Source organism: Trematomus bernacchii, unplaced genomic scaffold (assembly GCF_902827165.1).
Source record: "Trematomus bernacchii unplaced genomic scaffold, fTreBer1.1, whole genome shotgun sequence".
Lineage (NCBI taxonomy): Eukaryota > Metazoa > Chordata > Actinopteri > Perciformes > Nototheniidae > Trematomus > Trematomus bernacchii.
The window spans coordinates 5,102,573-5,126,476 of record NW_022987720.1 but is presented as its reverse complement, the minus strand read 5'-3'; the positions used below and the strand labels follow the sequence as shown (position 1 = coordinate 5,126,476).

The window sequence follows — 23,904 nt, the reverse complement described above, 5'->3', positions numbered from 1 at the left end:
GGCTTTCTGCTGTCCTGATGTCAATGGGGAGCTCATTCCACCATTTTGGAGCCAGGATAGCAAACCGACGTGTTTTTGCTGATGGGAACTTGGGTCCCCCTCGCAGTGCGGGTATGCGAAATGAACTGAACAGCTAACAATATGTCCACAGCATTATGGGGTCAAATAAATTGAAGTGAGTGGCCTCTATATTGACTTTTCCTTTGTCTTTGCTATGTTGTATTTATAGGAAAACAACGTCATAATTTGTGTTACTCACTCAAATAATAAGACCGTACTTATCTTACACATCATTTAAATCCCTGCCTTTTCATCATATAGAGCTGTCTCCCCCAGACTACAGAAATACATTAGCAGGCATGTATCACAGCATCAGATGTGCACCTCAGTTTACTTCCAAACACCAGCTGTGCCCCGCCACGCCTGCCCTTCAGAATGAACTCTAACAAATCAAGCTTGACATCAATATAATTAAGGTCCATTAGGCCATGAGATTCAGCATGGTGGGAAACCTAAAAACAAAACTTGGCCACTGATCTCATATGCTCAAGGTTGTTTTCATTTGAGGTGGCAGCTATTTGTGAAGAGATGTCTGTGAAACATATTTTAATCAATTACAGTTATTTTCCCCTTTGAGAAAAACTGTGGAAAGAATGAACAGCTGGCCTTAACTTGATATGACTTCTGATGAAATTAATTTGGTTCCCTCCTTAGATGTTGATGTAGACAAGCCAGATGAGAAATCCATTATGACATACGTAGCTCAGTTCCTGAAGCATCATCCTGACAGAGAGCAGAGCGACGCAGACGGACAGCCAGACGAAGAGGTAACCAGCTGTCACATTTATCTCAGTCTTTCATTCTTATCCTTCATACTGCATCCTGTTTGTTTTGTCTTTCCCTTCAGATGTCACAGTTAGTGTAGGAAACTAGGATTATACTGTTAACGATCAACTGTTGTTAGCGTTGGCGTCACAATCTGCAGTGAAAATACTATATCCTCCTATCCATAAATGTTGGTAAGGCTTTTTTCAATGCCAAGTTTAGTGCAAATAAACACAGAAAGTGAATTACCATTTTGTATAGTTACTTATAATGTTTTCTACAATGCAGGAACCAGGACTTATCTGCTTTTTACAGAAGATTAAAACAAATAGTAATTTGACTCAGGTCAGGCAGTGTCTAGCCTATTTTGTGTCTTTCCTTGTTGCACATCTCTCTCTTCGTGTCTCTCCTTGTCTTTGTCTCTCTGGTGTTTTTGTGTGGTGACTTCTTTCCTGTGGTTGTTGTGCGGGCCTCTGTCCTACAGCAGGGTGTTGCTCCTCGCGATATAGAGGAAATGTTGCAGGTAGGTTAAAAGAGTAACTTCGAGGTCCCAGGGGCAGGTTTTCCATCATATTATGCAGCTCAATGCAATTAGCACCCATGCCCGTTCATGGTTTCCATATAAACGTGATTATGGTTTATTTTTTTGGCTCTGCTATTGGATTACAGTATCACTGCCTACTGTACAGTTTATGGATGAGATTAAACATTGTTTTTTTCCCATGTCAAAGCAGAGCCTTTGTAGCTAATATCGGCTCTTTATCTTACCTGATGTGATATTCCTGCCGTGGGGTTTCCGGGCCATGATAACAAAAGGAAGTCCGGTATAATAAGACATGATATTACCATTTATTAATGTTACCTCCCGCTATGGCTCCTGGTTTTCCATTAGCATGACAATGAAAGCCTCTGGCATTGGCAGTGTGCATTGATACAGCATATTTGATGGAAAGCTTGCGAAAAGAGGTTGCCTCTTTTAAGGTGCGAGGAACAGTGATGTCACTAACCACTCACTTTCTGTGTTACAATGTGTTTTGTTGTTTTTCATCACTGTTTATGCTTTTTGTGGTTGTTGTGTCTCACACCTGCTTTGGTATTTGTTGGCAGTTTTTGCTAACATGCTAATATTTGTCCTGAATATTCTCTTGTATTGAATGAGGGTCAACTGGCTCTTGTGATATAAAAACAACAAAAGTGAAGAAAAAAAGCCTGGTTGTAAAATGATTTGCATAAATTGAAAACAATTGACCAGAAAAAAGTCTGTTACCCTTAAGTGTCAGCTTAATTATTTCAATGCTGTCAAAAAGAATAACGTTTGATATTCTTACAGCAGCAAGTATTATACCTGAATAGAGTGAAAAGCTCTCAAACTCAATAGACAATCTGGCAAGCTTTTGAGCAGCATAGTATTATCGTCATGGTAACTTAAAATCCAATGAAATGTTAGTAGGGGGTCTCCGACAAAATACCCTGTTTAAGCTGAGTGTTTTTGGCAGCTGTGGATTTTTGACATTTTGTCCTACAGGGAGAAGCAGAGGATTAGGAGAACATGTTTAACAGCACATGCCCTCTCTTTTACCCTCTTCCTTTCATCAATTCCTCAAAAATCTATTTGGTTTATCACTTTTGTCACTTCATCTATCTGTTTTACCCTCCGTCTTTTTTTGGTTTTCATTTCCCCTTTGCACTTCCTAATTTCCATGTGCATTTTTCCACACGTTGTTCGCCCCGCCACCCCTCACCCATCCGGCCTCCTAGAGAGAGCAGCGAAAGAGCCTGAGGGAGCTCAAAATGTGGCTCAACCAGCTGGAGAGAGACGCTATACAGGCTCAGGAGACTGAGGGCAATCTCGCTCAACAGTACCAGGTTAGTGTGTGTGTGTGTGTGTGTGTCTGTGTGTTTCTGTGTGTGTGTGTGTTTCTGTGTGTGTACTGTTTAAACTGGGCACACTGGGCACAGACGCTCCTATTATTAGCTTAATCAGTGGTATTACACTGTGGGGATCAGACGGCAGCCGTCATATTTTCAGTCAATCTGGCTTATGCCGCCAAGCCTCGGGATACTTTCCATATTGAGCAGCATGTGGGATACCCCCATTTTCATTGCACATTATTCAGAGGAGTCTGGCAACCTGAGGCCAGCAAGAAGGACAAACAGAGGCAGTTAACCACATATTTTATGAGGGTCTGAAGGCAATGTGACTCCTATAGGAAGCACTTAGTTTTGATGTCTGTATTCTGTAACATAAACATTTGTGGATCTGTAAATCAAACACAGACTACACTTTTACTTTTTTTCAGTTGTTCAAGAGTCTGCATGTCCAGGTGGAGATGAGGAGGAAGCAGGTGGAGGGGGCTCTGCAGTCCACTCAGAAGGATGGGATGCTGACTGTGGATCAGGCTCTGGTCAAACAGGCCTGGGAAAGAGCCTCTAATAGGGTGAGAGCAGCCGGAGAGTACAAACCTCCTCAAAGGTTTCCAGCCTGAACTGAACCAAGAATGTCACTGCTGCATGTGTTTTATCGTGTTATTATTGTTGTGCCATGAACTGTACATTCACAATCCACTCACAGTGTTCCTCTGATTGTCTCTTCAACTCCTTATTTCAGCTCCTGGACTGGCACCTGCAGCTGGACAGGTCTCTGCCGGCTCCTCTGGATTCGGTGGGGGCGTGGCTGCATGAGGCGGAGGGCGCTCTGCAACAAGAGATCATCGTCCATCAGGCGCACGACGTGACAGCTGCCACTGTCCACAGGGCTCTGGAGCAGCACAAGGTTAGCATGCAGACATAGACAGAGGCCAAATGCAACAAAAACAAAATTATGGGTTGCCTGTTCATTTCATATTTTATGTTCACTCTTGTGAGCAGTACACCACTAGCTTCTAAAATGTACGTATCAGAAACCTTTTTGTTTAGTCTCTATAAGTATTTGTTATTCAGTGTGCATGTGTATTTACACTGTGCAGGATGTGTTGAAGAGCCTGGAAACACACCAGCAGGTATTTCAGAGGATCCATAAAGACAGAAGTGTTGATGGAGTCCCTATTCCCCCAGACCAGCTCCAAGACATGGCCGAGAGGTAATTAAGACGCCTGTCGATCTTATTTGGTATGGTTTTACAGTCTGTAGTGTAAAGTAGAATTTGAGGGGCAAGCCGTAGGTCTAATATCTTTGTGAATATTGTCTTTTTTAGGATGAACTTTGTTTCTACATCTTCTAGCATCCACTTGTCTAGAATGGAGTTCCTGGAGAACAAACACCACATGCAGGGCTTCCTCATTCTAACCGAGTCCAAGCTCAAGTCCTGGATCATCAAATATGGCCGACAAGAGTCCGTGGCAGTGATGCTCCACAACTACATTGTAAGCTCCGGCTTTGGTTCACTCTATACATTTTGTGCTGACATTTTAAATGACTCTTTAGGGTTCTTATGCTGATCTTTAAAGTTAAGAAAATCATGAAAAGTATATTCCTCTATTGTGTAATTGTAATATATTATTGGATAAAAGTCAAATGTGAAAACAATATTTCATGCTAAATAACTTTCCCTGCTACAGTGCATAATGTTTGATTACCAGTTGTGCTCTATATATCTATTATGTTGTTACTGTCAGCTGTGTCTCCTCATATGTATTTATAGATGTTCTATTTGTTTCTGTCTTCATCAGTCATTTGTGGAGAAGCAACATTTCTTTGAAAATTACGAGGCATTGTTCCAGTCCCTCAAACTGTCTGCTGAGGCCTTTGTCAATGCTGACAGCTCAGGTGAGAAATCACCACTTATACATACATTCTTTTTAACAGCTAGCTTTCTCTTTTTTTTTTAACTTATAACTGTTAAATATTTTCCTTTTAGTAACTGCTGATTTCTATTATGATCGAGCTATATATTGATAATTATTTTTCTTTATATCTTGATCTTGAATGCATCAAAATGAAACTCAAACACCTTTTCATGCACTAGATACAGGAATGTCTGTGACTGGCTTGCAAATTAAATACTTGGCAAGTGAAGGTATTTAATCATTTCGATGCCAACTTTACTTAAAAATCCAACATTGCAGTGAAGCAGTGATTAAAGCCACGTGATTGCCCACATTGGTCCAATGCAATTAGAGATATAGCAGGGTTAGATATCACAGTATGAATGTTATGGTTGTTTTACACAATCTAGATAAATGTCAACTTTATTCTCCCTTGTCAACTACTCAAACACCAATGAAGCTTTCTCTTCCAGCAGCTCAGTCTGCCCCTGTCTGGTTTTTCAGCTCGGTAGAGGGGGAGAGTCTGCAGGCTACAGCTAAATGAGGTTCCTCCACTCGCAGCTCTCAGTGGGGAATACGACCCCATTTGCTAGTTAGGGGCTGCTCCACTTCTGCAGGTCTCTGGGCGCAAACTGAGCTCGCCTGTTGGTTTATTAAGTTTCAGGGTTGTGCTGCTTTAGGGTATGCAGAGCGGAGAAGTGAGGTATGGAGAGAAATCAGGACATCTGAGGCTTGATTGGTCAACCCCCACACATGAAGCGCCCCCCACCAACAGCATACCCGCATGAGCCCTGCTGGTGGTTTGCCATTTCTGCTCTGATTGGCTGGATAACAGATAATTCAGATATTTTAAAGGGGCCCAGTTTGAGGTTAAAGCAAACTGATGCAGGAGAGCAGGATAAGGGGATTTGTATATAACGGCTTAAAGGTGTGAAAATATCTGATTAATGTGTACTTGAAACTGGATATCTATATTTGGTGAAGTGATTCATTTTCACCACACTGGCTGATGATATTTTGTGGTAAATAACTTGTACAGTACTACTTGAATGCGTACCTTGAAATGGAAAGACATCTCCCTGAAGAGGAAGTTTTTGAGGTCAGCGATTTGTCTGCATGTAGCTCCATCAGTCTTCATGTGCTCTTCCCCTGAATGTGTACCATATGTTTGACGCTCCGTACCATATGCCCCCAAATCTCAAAGTTATAGTATATAGTCGTGTGAGCTTAACAGAAGTGACCACAAGTCATCAAATCAACTTCATTAAAACAGTTACGTAGCAATATCTATCTAAACATAAGCTATATTAGCCTTCATGTACCACTTATCAAACCAGGGTTATAAAAAAGAACCGTATTGAAAGAAAAGAAGTCACTGATATATGAAGATGCTAGATTATGCAAAGTTTAGTAAATTAGTAAAATGACTTTGTTTTGAGATTCGGGGTAATGTGAACTCTACTTTCTGTATTGGTCAACATCTGGTCCACAGCATTCTAAATTAACTGTAATTCTCTAAAAATACTTTTTAGGGAGTTAGAACAGCAACCATCTGAACTGTTTGTGATAAAAAAAACATGCATCTGAATGTCAGCATTGTCTTGAACAAATAGAACATTTGATTTGATGTCATTGTTGACATTGTAGTTGATGTTTTATCTCTCCTCCAGTGGATGAGGGTGAGATGGGAGTGCGCAGGTTCATGCGGGAGGTGGTGGCGCAGTGGAGGAGTCTGTCCATGGAGGTGCGCAGCGTGAGGAGCATGCTGGAGGAGGTGCTATCCAACTGGGAGAGGTACAGCTCCACCGTGGCCTCCTTACAGGCCTGGCTTGAGGACGCAGAGGCAGCCCTGAGCCAGCCGGAAAACACTAAACGGGTATGAGATTCACTCTAAATGTTGTAGGAAACCCCACCACTCTTAAAGTTGTTTTTTTAAAGAGATTAGGGGTCCTGTCAGACTATATATTAATGTATTAGATGGGCTCAGAGTAGTAGCAATCACATCCACGTCAGCCCAATTTCAAGCATTTGGTCTTCTAAGTGGAATCCTATTAGCAGTCTCCACTCGAGTATCAAATGATCTCATTGACTTACATGTACAACAAGCCACTAAGGATATACCAGTTGTCGCATCACCATGGTTACCTCAGATTCCCATCCCCACCAAGGATTAGACGGCTAATTACCCCAGTTTTTCTTTATTGTCCTTTTGTGTTTCTCCTTATGAATTCATTTCTTTGTCCCTTTCTTTGATTAGCTTTCTTTGTTTCCTCTCTGACACTCGTTCTTTGTGTGGTTCTTTGTTCTGCTTAATTTGTCTCTGTTTCTTTTTTGTCTTTCTAACGAGTCTGTCTCTCATCCAGGAGTTTTTTAGGGATCTCAGCCACTGGATGGATCAGCATGCAGCCATGAACGACGCGGGGAATTTTCTCATTGAAACATGTGATGAGACCGTATCGCTGGATCTCAAGCAGCAGCTTCTTCTTTTGAATGGACGATGGAGAGACCTCTTCCTCAAAGTCCAACAAGTAACAAACAACAACAATTCAACAACACAACTTTAAATACTGTTTATCAGAGAACAAACTAAACTTGGTTGAATAACATTTCTAGGTGGATTAAATGTTTTACATAAATGACAAGTTGGCAGTTTGAAGAGAGTTTAATTTCTCCCCAGGTCTGATAAACAAAGATACTTCTCTTGATAAAATCAATCCTACAGGTTGTATTTTCTCTCCTTTGTTGCAGTATGCCCATGCAGACGAGTTGGAGAAGTGGAGAAAAGACCACCTAAAGGCCGTGTTGGCCCTCAAAGAGCTGCTGGACACAGCCGAGGTCAAGCTCAATGTTCCTGTCCAGATATCTTTCCTCAACGTTAGAGCCTTTCTGCAGGACGTGGAGGTGAGAAAAGCAAGAACCGTCAGAATAGCGCAATAATAAGAAAATAGCACTAATAAGCAGGGATTGTGGTTGATTCAGCTTATACGATTACATTATAACTATTACATTTTCTAAAAGCGTGTTTTATGTCCATAGACTATCAGTATATGATCCCAACTTCCTAACTTGTTTCCTAGCTGTGATTTGTACTGTCTAAATCTAATCCGTAGTTCAGCTCTTTAGAGACAATTGAGATGATTTAGGATCATTTCATCATCCTCCCCAGTCAACTTCCTTGTGAACCTTCTTTCTGAAGCTGTTGCTGAAGAGTTACTGCTTGCTTTATGTCCCTGCTGTTTTTAAACTAAGATCTTCAGACAACCTCGTTGCAGGTTGTTGTTGTTATTGCCAAAAGCTGTTTTGATGAAATCGCATTCAATTTAAGAATGTCTAAGTTGACCCTTTGCCTCCACGTCTCATCTCAGAATACCAAGCAAAAGGTAGTTGCCATGGAGACACAATATAAATTGGCTGCCCGCAGTGCTCAGCTCCTTGCTAAGGATGCGCCACAGGATGAGGCTGCCAGGGTCATGGCAACTATGGCAACAGCCAAATGTCAGCTGAGTAAGGTTGGTATCATTTACGTCAAAAAAATGAGGTATACCACAAAATGTATCTCAAGTATTTATTTCAAAGGAATTCAATTACCCTTACTCCTGCTTTAACATTCTCAACACACCTTGTTGTCACTTTCTGTGTCACTATTTAAAGGCCCTAATTGTTTTTTTTTGCCTCCAGGTGAGAGAGCGGTGTCCTTCCCTTGTGAGGGAGTGTCATGTTCTCCTGCCATTGTTGGAGGAGATGGAGAAACACATCACCGCGTTTTACCAAGCTCTGGAGCGGGCCAGTCGCATCACCTCTGCCGACAGAGAAGCAGACACACAGACCCAGCAAAAACAAAAGTGGCAGGTAAGATACTGTATGACGACAATGAAAGGATTTACTTTAAATGGTTACCAGGTAAAAGCCTGACTGGCATGTAGGAAGATTAGGTTTTTCGTATTTTAGTAGTTTTGCATCAGTTTAATAGTTAAACAACATAAATCATGGATATTTCTGGTACATTTATAATCATTTATTTTATCCAGCAAGTGGTTAAAATAATCTGTTCATAGGTGTCTTCTGACTTGTGGCTAAAATGTGTGAGTTTCTTGAAAAAAATGTATTAAAAGGAATGAAGGCAAAATATAGAAAGAGAGCCTGGCTTTAAAAATGTACAATGAAATATAATCATATATGCACTATTGTGTCTCTATTTTAGCCATTACATTACCATTTCCCAGTTATTTATATCACATTTATCTTACAACTTTACAACCTTGTTTTACTGTAAACTTTTTGTCCAATTAAAATACAATTGTTGATTTAAAAGAAGACATTTTAATATTTAAATACACCGTTATTGACGCATATCCATATTTGTCCTTTCCACATTTTCTTCAGGATTTGTTAAACCAGCAGCAGAGCTGTAAACGCTGTCTGTCAGTGATCGAGAGGAATCACCACGCTCTGCAGAGGGCGCTCTCCTCCAGTAAGGTGCTCCGAAACTTCGACCTGTCCCTGCTTCAGAAGAGAGTGTCTGAAATACAGAACTCGACGCAGGTAAATGTGAAACAGACATGTTCGCACACCAGAGTGCCACACAGACACTGCATTACCCACAACGCTGATTACATTAATGAGATTACAAGAACATCAAAACACCCAGGAGGCAACAGTGCAGATATGACTTACTCATGTGTCTCACTGCGCCATAAGACAAATAATGTAATTACACTGTATTACCGAAGAGACCCGTTACAATCACCTACTGTCCGTCCTCCCAGGCTTTGCTGAAGGAGGTGGGGGAATGGAGGAGGCAGGAGGAGGCCAACAACTGCCTGAGGAGGAGGTTTGAGGAATCGAGACAAGAGTTGGAGAGAGTGCTGAAAAAAGCTCAGGGCTGCCTGAGAGAGACTGGAGATGCTGAGGAATTACTGAAGAAGCACAGCGTAAGATCAAAACATCTGCTGTAAATAAAGGCAAACATGAAGCTAATATGTACAAAAACAATATTGGCTGCTAAATCTTCTCTGGACCACAAAGACGCACAGTTACTGTACAGTAGCAAAACGTACAGAAAATACTCTGCAAGTCACTAGGTTTTTAGACCTAGCAAACAATAGAAACTTCATAAATGCTTCTCTCTCTTTCATCTTTTTTTGTTTTCTGGACAGGACTTCTTTGGGCAGCTGGACCAGCGGTTGCTGAGCGTGTTCTTGAAGGCGTGTGATGAGCTGACGGACATCCTTCCACAGGAGGAGCAACAGGGTCTGCAAGAAACTGTCCGCAGGCTGCACAAACACTGGAAGGTCAGGGGTCACCGTGCTTTAACACTCTCACTAATTACTGTACATCTCTGGAGGCTCTTAGCCGATACTTCATTAACTTAACCAGGAAGACCTTTGGCTTTGATAGAGTTCCCTCCAGTCTGTTTCCAATTAACCTGTACTAGTTAGATTAAAATGCAACCCTCTCAGTGTTTACTCGCAGTCTCTCTGGAGGATATTTAGTGTCTGAAGAGGATACAATAATATGAGACTGAAACTCATGTTTATTATACTGTATATCTTATCTACCATGTCTGTCATACTCTGTCTTTTCCACAGGACATCCAGAGCGAGGTACCGTCTCATCTGCTCCGTCTAAAAGTGGAAGTGGAGTGGAGCAGAGTGGCTGTGATTATAAAAGACTGCAGATCAGAGCTGGACAGAGAAATGCAAGCTCTGTCAGGCACCTGCACCAGTGAGCGAGTGATCAAAGAGCACAGAGTGAGCCTTGGATTTAAAACTTAAAGTAGATTAAACCAGGAGTGAAATAAAACAAAGATAAAATCACTTAACGTCAGCTTCATCATCACTTTGGAGCCTCCTACATTTAACATTCCCTTCACTCTTATCTCCAGACTTTTTTCAGGGAACGCAAACCTCTGACTCTGTGTGAGAAGAGGATTAGAAACATGGAGGATCTGTGTCACAAGTTACCTGACAACGACCCAGTTTATCGAACGCTAGACTCCACCAGGAGGACTGTAGAGGAGGTTACAGAGCAAATCAAGAGCACCTATCTCAAACTGGAGCATCACCCTGATAAATGGAAAGAGTGGAATGATAGGTAAAGCTCGACAAAAACTCAAAGACATGACGGTATCTACAACATCTTAAAGCCTGACATTTTCATTACTGGAGGTGCTTTAAAGTAGTTCCTTTTCCTAGGTTTTGTGAGATCTCTGATTGGCTCTCATCCCAGAGGAGGCAGGTGAGGCTTTTGAGAGAAACAGCAAGAAATTCCAGCCATCAGGAACAAGTGGATGCTGCTGTTCAGGTTAGGAAGCACATTATATATCCTGCTGTCGGCACAGAGATGATGTGATGATTCATTACTGCTCAGTCGTAGTAAACCTGCATTCCCTTCTTGCCTTAACTATTTTCAGACTCTGCAGGAAGCAGTAGATGCCCGAGAGGAGAGCCTGTTGTGGCTTAAGAGCCGTCTTGCTGGGCTTTCTGAGGTTAGCTCTGATCTGGAGGTCCAGAGACAGAGAACAGCCTTGGCTAAACTCTCAACTGACCTGCGGGCACTCTTTTCTTCACTCTGCCAGGTATTCTGAGATATTCCGAATACTAAAATGTATCTCTTGTATTTCCTTCTTTCTGTCTGATCCTCTGTTTCCCTCATTCACAGTGGGGTGAGGAGGGCTCTGCTATGTTCCAGTACGAGGAGCTGAAGGAGGAGGTGTGTGGCGCTCTCGAGGAGGTCCTGAGGGTGAGAAGGGAGGCTGAGGAGCAGATCAGCAACATCCTGGATGCTGAGGGGCTGGAGGAGGCCAAACAACTTTATCTTATTCACCAGGTGTGTGTAGTGTGGAGGCAGGAAAGTGGTGAAAGTATTTTTAAAACGATACTTAAACTTCACTCCCCACTGCTGCAAAACTATTTCTTTTCTCCTCTGACATTTTGTTTTTCTTTTCTTTACGTTTATTATAGCACCACCTTAAGCGCCTGCATACTAACAGGAGAGAGGCGGAGCTTCTGGTGGCCCACTGCCGCCAGCTGCAGAAAGGCGAGGGGCTCAGTCAGTCTCTACATGAGCTGGAGGGAGCTTTCAGAGATGTCGACCACAAATCAGGGGCGAAGGAGCACAACCTGCAGGTATTTTGAGCCTGGTGTTTTCTAACGTGTCAGTGTGTTAATGTTAGCATGAGTCCAACACTCCCCTGCAGTCATCATTGATTGGTCCAAGTATTGATTTTTAAATTGCATGCTAATTTGTTATAGTGTATTTTATCGTCATTTGTTTAAACACTTCTATCACTGTCCTCAAATTGATTAGAAAATCAACACGTGTATCCAAAAAACGTATGTGTCTGCAAGATACCTGGAGTAGAAACTTTTATAAAGAAAACATGTAAAAAACTTTAAATAAATACTCCAAGAACATCACAGATAAATGTTAAATGTTTGTTGTTCATTACATACATGTAGAGAGAGAGATTTATGATTTACCCAGTGATTTTATTCTGATATTTCTTTCATAACCCCAAGGAAACTCTGAGCACCTGGCAGCATTTTGAAGCAGAGAGAGAAACAGTTTGGAGGTTTATCAGTAACACCAACAATGAGCTGCACAAAGAACTTATTTTCAACAGCGTGGACAGCCTGAAAACTGAACTGGAGCATACCAAGGTGTGTATGTGCAGTACATGTGTATTTGCATACAGTATAGTGTTTGTTCTGTATTCACTAATATAAGACATTGGCTTCTCTCATCCGTAGGAGCTCCTCACAAAGGCTGAGGAGTGTTCTGTGCGAGCGGATCTCCTCCTGGAAAAGGCAGCAGACATTCAGCTCGGTCCAAAGAACCAAACTCTTCTTCTGCAGCACGCCCAGACCACCAGAGAAGCAGTCGCACAACTTCAAGACCACCTCAACAAGAAGTATGTCCCATCCTTATCCAAAGCCTCCCACCCCCTTAAATGATATGGACTATGCTGTATTCTCCTCAAACATATTTTCAACATTCTCTTGCACTATTCTATTTATATTCTGTTATTTCTTGCACTATTTTATTGGTTTTATTTGTTTTATATCCTATATATATTTTGTTGCATTGTTGGAGGAGCTTAAGTTTTTCATTGCCAAATCTCCACTGTCGCTACTGTGCACATGACAATAAAGCCTTGAAATTGAAAATGCAAATTTAAAGTGGACCTATCATGCTATATTTGAATAATATAGTGTAGGACCATACCTATATAAGGCATATTTATACTTTTTTTTTTTTTCAAAATACCAAACAGATCATGCATTTTAGCCATGCCTCATTTCGCTCAATTTGAAAAATGTTAGCTCTGTTTTTGCAAGGGCGGATTCTGTGAGAACAGCACCATCTACAGGCCTGGCATATGTACTACAGCGTCTCCAGCGCTTTCGAACGGCAATGGCCGTGTCTGTCTCCTCCTGATTGGTGGAGTTGGCCCAATAGCCGTAGCGCCACTGTCCTGACGTCAGGACAGTGTTCAAATCTGGATCAGTTTTTATCAGATCCGTTGCAGCCCCTTTTTTAGAGATTTGGGTATGGAGGAAAATAGAGAGGGTTGTGTTTTCTGACACTTGGTGAGTTCCCTGGAACACCGGGGACACATATTCATGTATAAAAGACGTACAAAAGTGCATTTTGCATGATAGGTCCCCTTTAACTTAGATAAAGACAAGATTAATTCATTACAAATTCACGATGCTCAATTGTTGTGTGCTTGTCTGTTTTCAGCCCTCTATGTATACAAAATGTCTTATCTTTTGTCTGCCAGTGTTGTCCAGGTGGAGATGATGTGTATGTGGTGGGAGCGCTTCAGCAGTGAATCAGAGGGTTTCTCTCAGTGGATCAATGAGACAGAGAAAGAGCTTGAGGCTGTCAGCTCCACCTCCTCCTTAGATCCTCTGGACAAACACATAATCACAGTGGAGGTAGGACTGACTGTAGCCTTTATAGCCCCTTATTTTTCACTACTTCTTCAATCATCTTCTGGTATTTACAACAAGAAATCCAAACACTTTTTAGTACATCACGGGGTACCACTTTACAATAAGACTACCCTTATAAAGGATTCATAAAGGGTTTATAATTAGGTTATTAATTAGGTTGTAAACACTTTATTAATCATTAAGAACCATTTATAAACCAGTTTTAACATACATCAACACAGGCTCACTATTTGGCAAGATGACTAAGCCTTATATTGGCTACTTAGCGAGAATCAACTCAGTGAACAAATAGATAGCAGATACCAAGGATGCTGGCTGATGAAGAAGTAAGCTAGGTAGCCAATATAAGGCTTAGCAGTACAGATAAATGTGGGCTCACTATTTGGCAAGCAACCGGTCACAGTTGCCCTGTTTATCTCATGTCTTATAAAAGCTTATTAATGATTTATAAAGTGTTCACAACCTAATTAATAAATGAATTACAAACTATTCGTAAACCCTTTATAAGGGTAGTCTTATTGTAAAGTGCTACCCATCACGGTAAAAAAGATAGCTTTCTGGCCGTGTGCATGTAGTGTTTTGGGGTGCCCTGAGGGTTATTAAGATTAAGATCAAATACGATATTATTTTAATGAAACCCTAGGGGGAAATTGGGTCAGAGCTGCAGTGAAGACTATGATACAGAAAATAAATTGATCATATTGAGTGAAATATAATCTAATTTGACAGACCACAGCCTTGTCGTTCTCCCGGAAACCATTATAGATAACAGGATTTAAGAAGTCCTGCAGCTGCCATTTGGTTATTTGTGAGTTAAAAAACTCAAGCATCCAGAAACAGCACAGTTGGTTGTTTTTGGTTCCATCACCTTGAATTTTTCTGGACCTTTACGAACCTGAAGAGACACATTTTGTATTGGTGATAGACACAGGAATCTGTTGAGATAAAACATAGCAAAGTCTTATCACATGTTTTTTCTCCTACTGTTTTTCTGTGTATCTTGTTTATTGGATTTCTCCCAAAACAAGCCTCTTTTACTTCCTTCCTGATCAGCATTCCTCTGCCGTTGCATCCCTACAGGCTGTGGCAGATGGTTTAGAGGAGAGGAGGGCAGCTCTGGCCCACATGGAGGCAGACTGTGAGGCTCTCTCTAGGTTTGTGACCCCTGGAGAGGCCGGACATATCCGGACACGACTCGCACAGATGAGGCGCTGCTGGGAAGAGTTGAAGGGGAGAGCAGAGCAGCTGGGAGGGCAGCTCATCCAGAGTGCCTCCTACTGGCAGAGATACAATGATAACTTTGAGCAGGTATGCAGCAACACAATATAGAGGTGCAGAATTGTGGTGAATTAAAGTGGACCTATCATGCTATATTTAAATGATATATTGTAGGGCCATACCTATATAAGGTATATTTATACGTTTCTGTTTTCAAAATACCAAACAGATCATGCATTTTAGCCATGCCTCATTTCGCTCTATGTGCTGTTTGCTGTCTACGGGTCTGATTCTGCTGACCACGCCCCCCTGCAGGAGAGGGGAGACGTGCTCTGATCAGCTGCTGGGCTGTCAGAAGAGGGGGAGAAAAAGAGATCTCCGTCCTCCGTGTTTTATTATATAGAGTCGTTATTCATTTGTTTTAAAGCTCAATAAATAACAAAGACCTTTGACCGGCACTTTTCTAATTTTGTCCGGAAGATTTAAACTTTAACGGACATCCTGACCGGCGAAAGAAACTGAAACTGAAACTCTGCCGCACGGTCCCCTCGTTCCTTGGAAGAGGCGGAGAGGTGGGTGTTTGTCATCTGCTGGTGGATTAACCGGAGAGAATTACAGTGCTTGCCTCGACGGGGAGGGATTGCATTGCAGCGGGACCAAACGCTTGCCTCGGGGAGGGAGAAAAAAAGCCACAGCGGAGAATAAACAGAAGGGTAACCATGGTAACTATGGGCGGGAAGTCTTCTTCGCTGCTTTTGTGGCAGACTACAGCGCCACTTACAGGCCTGGCATATGTACTACTACAGCGTCTCCAGCGCTTTCGAGCGGCAATGGCCGGCCGTGGCCAAACCCCACATTCCCCTGATAGGTGGAGAGTTGGCCCAATAGCCGTAGCGCCACCGTCCTGACGTCAGGACAGTGTTCAAATCTGGATCAGTTTTTATCAGATCCGTTGCAGCCCCTTTTTTAGAGATTTGGGTATGGAGGAAAATAGAGAGGGTTGTGTTTTCTGACACTTGGTGAGTTCCCTGGAACACCGGGGACACATATTCATGTATAAAAGACGTACAAAAGTGCATTTTGCATGATAGGTCCCCTTTAAGGTACATTTTTGAGTAAGTGCATTTTTTGTCATTGTCAGTGCAAGAAGACAACGAGTGACCTTAAAGAGAAGCTCGACTGTCCTCTCACATACTGTTCATCATCATCTGAGACATACAAGAGCCTCCAGGATCATATGGTGAGATGAAACTCAATGTATGCCTGAATGTGATTATTTGGAATTATTTGTGTGAAATGTTAGGTTGACTTTGCTTAAACCTCTGGAATCTGAAGGGATTACATTTTCTTTTTTTTTCTCAAACCTAAACTATATTAACATTTCTTACCTGTAATCTATAGTTTGAAACTGTATTCAAGAGTTGACTTGTTAGTCCGCAGAGCTGATGACAAGCACATATCTGTTTCCTCCAGGATGTCTACCAGGCGGTTGAGCAGCTGAACCCCAGGCTGATGGCTCTGTGTTCAGCCATGAAGAGGCTTGCAGAGGGCAGCCAGCTGGAGGGAGAGGTGGCTAACCTCCAGAAGCAACAGGGAGAATTTTTGGAAAAGGCAGCAGAAAAGCAATCTACATTAGAGAGCCTTCTGTCATTGTGGCAAAGGTAGGGCAAACAGTTATGTGAGCCTATGTTAATGCATTTATTAGAAGGTTGGGGAAGTTGCCAAAAAAACAATGTTACTAAAATTAAGAAAAGAAAAACCTTCACATGCATATTTATCTGAAAGTGTCTCTTATTGTGTAACAAGTCCTCTGTTTAGTCATCATGAGCTTACCTAAGATTGTATCCAGGATGTTTTGCCAGCTGCTGCGATGCCTAGCTGTGCTGACAGTCGTGCTCTCTACCTCGTGTGTGTCCCTTAAACACTTACAAGAGGTGTGTTTGACAATTGAGGAGTTTGTCACATTGCACAAACAAATGTTATCTGGCTCAAAAAGGATTTCATTTTGATGAAATAATGTCTGTCAGGTTTTGTTTCTTTAACACATGTATCTTATTCTGATTGTATAAACATTGCGGTTTCCCTTTTATTGTGCCTCTGCTCTTTTTGCTGAATTCGTCTTTCTATGCCAATTTCCTCTTTTATTCCCTTATCTTCGTGTGGTGTAGGGAAGCGAGATTCTGTCTTTGACTCAATCTGTCTGTCTCAGTCAGCCTTAGCATTTCTATTCTAATAATATGCTTCTCTCATCGCTTTCTTTGATCACACAATAGACTTGGAGAATAGATTGGAGCAATTGTTTCTCTCTCTTCTGTCTCAGTCACATTGTAGCTGTTTAGAGAGTTAGTTTTATTTTATTAAGTCAGTGGCTTTTTTTATAATAACCATTTATATTTTTGCTGCTTAACTTCAGCTGAGTTTATACAGTATGTGTCTGTGTGTGTATCTGGGTCTGTGTGATCCTCAATCTGCTCCCCTGCAGGTGTTTTTATGAGGGATTACTTACAGCTCTGGGTGCTCTGGCAAGATATGGTTGCCCTATTATGACCCTGTCAATGATACTGAGGCTTGGTCAGATAATAAGAGACAAACCACACACTGTACTGTGTGTGTGTGCGCGCGTGTGTAAACAGAATGCTACTATCAATCTATTGTTAGATCAGCTTTTATTATAATAATTTTCAAAATGGTGCTGCATAAATTGTATTTGATTTGAATTCATTTGTCTGTAATGTATTGTCTCTGCAGATTTGAAAAGGAGAGTTCATCCATGAAAAGCTGGCTGAACAGGTGTGAGTCTGTCTGCTGTCCAGACACTGACCTGCTTTCTGCAGACAAAGAAAAACTCAGGAATGAACTACTCAACGTGCAGGTGAATAATTTTTATATTTCTTGCTTGTTATTCATTGACCATTAAATACACATTTTGCATTTGTGTTTTTTCTTCCCTTTATTCAGTTTTGCTTCACCTAATCCAGAGTGTTTCCTGCAGTTTTTGTGTTGCTTCATTTTTTAATAATGATTCACCCATCCAGGAAATGCAGGGGGAGACGGCATCGTATGAGGCTCTTCTGCAGGGGCTTGTGAATCTCGCTCTGTGTCTGTACCCAACAGCATCTGAAACTCGTGTTGAAGAGCTCAGCTACGATCTCGCACAACTAGAGGAAAGATGCACTTCTGTGAAGAACAGCATATCACATCGGTAACTCTCGTTTAACTTTTCATACATAATCCATAATTCGACCCGCGAAATGTTGTGGTTCAATTCAGTGGTGTTTGTTTTTTTAAGATAAACTACTATTGTAACAAAAGTAATTATCTTAATCTAAACTGCCTCTCTCCACTCTTTTAGACTTCAGCTGCTGCAGTGTCAGTTGTCAAAACTGGAACAATTTGATCAGGCACATCTGACTCTGACCCAAAGGAGTGAACACTTCCTGTCTGGCTTGAGAGGCTCTTCCCAGGTTGATATTGCTGATCTTGAGGCTGCAATTAGTCAGCTGAAGGTGAGAAATCAATACTTTGCTGTCAACAAACATGTCCTTCATAGGTTTTGTATATGAGAGTAGTTGGAGTGAGCGAGTTTTGTATTGATTGCTGTTGGAGCTAATGTAAATGTGTCTGATTGAACCATCTTGCAGGAGCATGAGGTGCAGCTACAGGCACATGCATCGCTGAGAGAGACTCTTCAGCAAAGAGAGTCCTCCCTGCTTCACTGCTCCACCTCGGAGGCCCAACAGCAGCTCCAAGGCTGGAGAGAGGACTGCCTGCAGCCCCTCACTGAATCCCAGCGCCTCCTGCTCCTCCGTAAAGAGTGCCTGAATCAGTTGAAGACTTTCCTTGAGAAGCATAAAGCTGCAGTTCGTACTGTGCGCTGCCTTCATGAGGCAGTGGAGGGCCGGGGGAGCTGGGACCGCGCCAAAGCTGAAGAGCTGCACCGTGGAATAGGGGAAGTGGCTAAAGACGTGGCCAGGCTAGAGGCGGAGGCAGTCGGGTTGGATGGGCAGCTGAGCAAGGCACACCTTCACCTGAGTGGGGCAGAGTGGCAGGGTCACAGAGACCTGAGCCACCCTCAGGGAAGAACCTCCTGCAGGGGACAGGCAGTGGCCCTGATGATGGCTCTAGAGGAGGTGCAGAGGGGGGTGGGGTGGAGGCAGAGTGAAGCAGACGCTTTAGGAGCATTATGGACCTCCTTCAGGGAGAGGAAGGAGGAGGTGATGAAGAATTTGAACAAACTGGACAATGAAGCGAGGCAAGAGGGGGCCAGAGAGATCACTGTACAGGCCTTTCAAAACAGGTTTGTAAATGGTTATCAACACAATTCAGGCCCCTAAATATATATATTGTTGTAGCAAATAATGATTGCAACTTCAAGATTTCAAACAACTTAAAGAGTTTTTGTAAGTCATCCATATTGTTGAATATACTTTGTCATTTTCAAGTGCACCCTCTAAGCTTTTCATGCACACACCTACCGTAAGCCAAACTGCGAATATTCCTTTATATAAATGGAGCCAAAATATAATTTGAAATGTGAAAAAATGTATATAATATGTTGGAATCGGGGTAGTAATCCCCATTGTTGTGTCCTGCATCTATTTCTCACAGGCTGCGTTTTTTCGTCCAGCTGGAGGATGAGCTCCAGTCCCTGCAGCATTCCCAGCGGTGGTTAGAGGAGAAGGGAAGCCAGCTGGCCCTCAGAGACAGTGAGCTGGCTGGGGAGGCTCTCAGGGAGGTAGCGCTGGTGAAGACTGCCTGGGAGGACGTCAGCACTCTGATCAACAATGGGTGAGGGGGAAGGCAGAGAGGGATTTTGACTCATACTGTACATCTTGTCTATGTTTGTTTTTGGTCCTACTGTGCAGAATATTTTATAATTTAAATATAGAAACACAATAGTTAAACAGCGGTTGCAAAGTATGTTGTATTTTCCTTTTATATCTAGTACAAATTGATATGCCAAGTAATAGTCTTGATCTTATTACTCTCTTTTCTAATGCAGTCAGGAACAGAGTGGAGTTGTGGTTGATCTTCTACGCCAGTTTCACCACCTGAAGTCAATCCTCACCACTGTGGTGGAGAACGCTCAGGCTGTTGCTCACAATCTGCCCGACCACAACCACAATGCTCAGGAGGCCAAAAGGACTTTTACACGAGTTAGTACTAGTATTTTTTCATAAGAAAATTATGAATTGTTTTTGGATATTTCTTTCAGATAATGCAGTTATTGCACAAGATTTATAGATATGATTCATACATCAAAACAAATGGGTGTCAAGGTCAACTAAGGTATGTCAGGACAGATATTCCATTCTTCAAGTCTTTGTTATATTGTGTATAACTAGTCTATATCTTTCCTGATATACCAACTGAGCATTAACAATTCGTTTTTTCCCAAACGTCTGCACTATGTAATTATGCAGTTATTGATTTAGAAGTCTCAGAATGTAATATGCAGATTTTTCCTGCAAACTCTCATCAATAGAACTGCATTTCAACAACAAACCCCTTATACCCACCCTGTTCATACAGTATCTCTCCCTCTAGTGGCGGCCTGTTGTCATTCCTTCTGCACTCTTCCCTGTCTCTTTAGCATGACACGGTGCAGGCCGAGCTGAGAGAAAAACAGGAAGACATGGACCAGCTCATCTGCACAGTGGAGGACCTGCAGAGAGAGCTGGAGAAGGTTCCCAACTCTGATGCGAGCTCCCTCCAGAGAGACATGGAGATGTTAAGGGACCAGTGGCTGGAGGTGAGTGGTAGTCAATAACACATGCACCTGTTTGAGGAAAGAGGGCCTGACAGCGGAAGTCACTGGGCTGTTTTTTTATTGAGGGAAATGCATGATACATCCTCTATCTACCTAGTCAGTCATGGTGAAATAATACTTTTTGACATTCATGAATTCTCCTCATCCACACACTTGGTCCTTCATGAATTCTCCCTGTGCCGAAACATGATAATGACTATGAAGAGTATAAAGAGATGTGTGGTGTTGTTTTGATTTGACTATTGAGGGGGGGAATCAATTATGTCTTCCAGATTACAGCTCAGCCAAACACTTGTGCTTCGCTTCTTTAAATGATATTTATTTCAGTTTTTCTCTTTTTCCATTTTCTCCTCTTGAGGGATTTAGTTTAAGGGGCTGCTCAGCTGTCACAAATGAGACAGAAATACAAACACGTCTAGACGTGTTATCTGCCTCTCTGTCTCCCCCTCTCTCCCTTTCTCTCTCTCACTTCTCATCACCACATCTGTCAAACCAATTAGGCCTTGTTTTTCTTCCATCTCCCAGTAAAGCATACCGTCCCTTGTTAAAGAGAGGGAACACTAAACACAAGAGGGAGGGAGATCTTACCTCTCCTGTTGATTGAGACGTATTCTGTGCTGTACTCAGATACAATTCTGGTCTCTGTTCCTTTAGGTCTCAGAGAAAATACAAACCAACACAGAGAGACTGGGCTACTGTGTATCTCTGTGGGACGACCTGAAATCCATGGAGCAGGATATTAACCAATGGGCCGCCAACTCCATCGCTGATCTCAATGACAGTGTGACCAATCTCAGTGATAAAGAGCAGACAGAGACCCATCTTGCCACCTTTCAGGTCAGAGCCCACTGGACAGAATGCATAAAAGGATGATGGTATGATAATATTCAGAATGAGTTTTTAGCAGGCGTGATTTAATTGAATTCTTTGGTAATTTGATCTGCAGGCTGAGGTTGAGAAGAGGGAGCAGAGGCTGGACACCCTGCAGGAGAGAGTGGCAGAGCTGAAGGAGCGGGCCAAACTGCAGGAAACCCCGTTACAAATGCAGGTATGGAAGACAAATTTGGGAGGATTTTTCTTAAATTTTTACGAGAAATAATTCCAATTGTCTACTAAGCCTGATGTGGAAATACAAACACAAATACTAATTACATGTACCTAAAATGAATATAGAAATATATTTATATGGATTTTTGGTTTTATAACCAGGTCCTGGAGTCAGACCTGAGGAAGAAAATGGCCCATGCACATGAAGTGTACAACCAGGCCAAACACACTTTGACCTACTTCAGTTTCCAAAAGCAGCGACTGGAGGACCTCATGTCCCAGATGTCCGAGCGGCTGGTGGCAGTCGAGGGTTCCTTATCTGACCTCACTGAAGCTACTTCTCCTGAAGACATTGGTACAGTTAAGGTATGACACCTTCAATGTGATACAAGAACACAATAATTCCAGACCTATCCATATTATACAGTAGATAGAAAAGTAATACTTCTCCCTCTATGTTTAACTATTTCTATCGCTATCCCTGTAACTTCACACTACTATCGACCATCCATTAACAAGGCAGAGATGGTTTATAATAATCATAACTATGTTTTTTATGAGTGTATTATCACATGAAACTAAGTATTGTAGTTTTTCGTTAACATATCTACAGTACATAGGGGGCGAGTTCTTTCCCACTAAGTACCCATGTTGCACCGTTACTACAGTAGCCCATAATGAATAAACCAAACACTAGCTGTAGTCAGGCACTTCAGGTTTTTACATAACCTGAAGACCATAGTAGGTTCCCCGAAAGATTTGTGAGGGGAGATGGATTAAGTTAGTTGCGATCTTCCACCTTTTCATGTACAGGACCTGCAGAGAGTGGTGCAGCAACAGAGGGCAGACATGGACTCGGCTAGAGATTCTCTGAGTGCCCTGTGCAGATCTCACCCCTCTCAGGAGCTCTCATTCCTCTCCTCTGACCTCACCTCCATCGCCAAGCGAACAGAGGCTGTCGCCCAGCGCTGTGCCAAGACCAGAGGCAGCCTGCAGGACGGGCTACAGCTCCACTTCAACGGTAAGAGATAGGAATGTGGAATTATGGGGACACTGAGGTCTTTAAACACTAAAAAGAGGAGACAAAATATTATAGACTGTTATTTTCTTTTGTTTTCTGTGCTTCAAGACATATCAGTACTACCGCAGCATCACACAATGAGCACAGTCAGGATTGGGAGTAACTTACTTATTTCAGTTAAAGTTATCAATGACTACAAGAAATGAGTTTATACTTTGGCTCGACGATATAAGTGTTTCATATATGAAACATTAAAAATGTTCATTGATGTTGACTTAATATGATAAACACTAACAAGGACTGGATTAAGACTGGATACAAAACAGCTTACATAATGAATACTATAAAACCACTGAAACAGTTTTTTAATAGCACTTAAAATCTCATAATCATCCATTGAAACCGTGCACAACTCATGATGCATTGTCATTCGTTCATGTTAGTGGTGCAACAGATTTAGTGTTGATTATCCTACATCTTTCCCCAGGGCACACTCAATCCGCCCACTACACTCACACTCATTGACACACACTGTCTGGTACACCGGTGCGCTCCCATTGCTCAGACACACACCTGTGCCACGGAGAGTAATGTTGCTCTCGTCACATCTGCTCTCGAGGGACTCATTTTGGGCTTGTTGCCAAGGTAACCCAGCGCTGCACAGCGTTGACACACCCACACTTCCCATCTGCCTCAACACATCGCCTCTCCTCACTCTCCTCCCTTCTTTGCTGTTAAATACTTAACCATACATCAGTTTTTCTCAACTTGTCACCGTTTTTATTTACCTTTAAGCTTACCTGTTGTTTCTGTTCCTCCGAGCAGAGCTCGTCCAAGACTTCCACTCCCGGCTCACAGAAGTGAAGTCGGAGCTGAAAGACTGCTCTAACCAATCAGGAGATGATGCCATCCTTCATGCCAAGTTGCAAAGACTAAAGGTAACGTCGAACTACAATGTCATACTTTTAAATGTATTTTTCATGGAGCAATAAACCAAAAGCATATACAGGGCAGGCCTCTTAGGTTTCAATAACTTCTTGATGTTATCAGGTGATGTCAAACGTTGACACACCTAATAAAGTGGTATTGTCAGTTAAGTGAGTTAACAGATATAAGTGATTATTGTAACAATGAATTTCGTATCGTCAACATTATTTACTTTATTAACTTCTTGATGAGGGTCATCAAAAAGTCCTGCCATGTGTCGTTAATGCTTCATTGGATGAAACTTAATCTGGGCTTGAATTTAACAAACATTTGGGAATTTATGGGAGTTGAAATGGAAGTACAAATACTCCC

The 23,904-nt window shown here is 42.1% G+C and overlaps 1 protein-coding gene across 3 annotated transcripts in view; it reads left to right on the top strand.

Moving 5' to 3' along the window:
- Positions 1 to 23,904, top strand: part of syne1a (spectrin repeat containing, nuclear envelope 1a) — a 131,505-nt gene that overhangs the window by 24,322 nt on the left and 83,279 nt on the right. For 2 of the 3 annotated variants that reach the window (XM_034142801.1, XM_034142800.1), the window contains exons 1-14: positions 15,920 to 16,007; positions 16,241 to 16,428; positions 17,516 to 17,639; positions 17,803 to 17,969; positions 18,120 to 18,273; positions 18,409 to 19,064; positions 19,376 to 19,555; positions 19,770 to 19,923; positions 20,361 to 20,519; positions 21,192 to 21,374; positions 21,484 to 21,585; positions 21,747 to 21,950; positions 22,398 to 22,605; positions 23,431 to 23,543. In XM_034142801.1, the coding sequence (XP_033998692.1) occupies positions 16,005 to 16,007; positions 16,241 to 16,428; positions 17,516 to 17,639; positions 17,803 to 17,969; positions 18,120 to 18,273; positions 18,409 to 19,064; positions 19,376 to 19,555; positions 19,770 to 19,923; positions 20,361 to 20,519; positions 21,192 to 21,374; positions 21,484 to 21,585; positions 21,747 to 21,950; positions 22,398 to 22,605; positions 23,431 to 23,543 (2,595 nt within the window). In that variant the 5' untranslated portion in view covers positions 15,920 to 16,004. Of the gene's footprint in view, positions 1 to 714; positions 828 to 2,583; positions 2,692 to 3,125; positions 3,264 to 3,433; positions 3,599 to 3,791; positions 3,905 to 4,018; positions 4,188 to 4,493; positions 4,591 to 6,259; positions 6,466 to 6,952; positions 7,118 to 7,337; positions 7,491 to 7,954; positions 8,099 to 8,267; positions 8,439 to 8,972; positions 9,132 to 9,355; positions 9,521 to 9,745; positions 9,881 to 10,177; positions 10,340 to 10,473; positions 10,683 to 10,783; positions 10,893 to 11,001; positions 11,167 to 11,249; positions 11,418 to 11,617; positions 11,717 to 12,109; positions 12,251 to 12,340; positions 12,502 to 13,374; positions 13,532 to 14,629; positions 14,858 to 15,908; positions 16,008 to 16,240; positions 16,429 to 17,515; positions 17,640 to 17,802; positions 17,970 to 18,119; positions 18,274 to 18,408; positions 19,065 to 19,375; positions 19,556 to 19,769; positions 19,924 to 20,360; positions 20,520 to 21,191; positions 21,375 to 21,483; positions 21,586 to 21,746; positions 21,951 to 22,397; positions 22,606 to 23,430; positions 23,544 to 23,904 lie in introns of those variants that run through there. The other variant, XM_034142803.1, reaches the window with a different exon arrangement.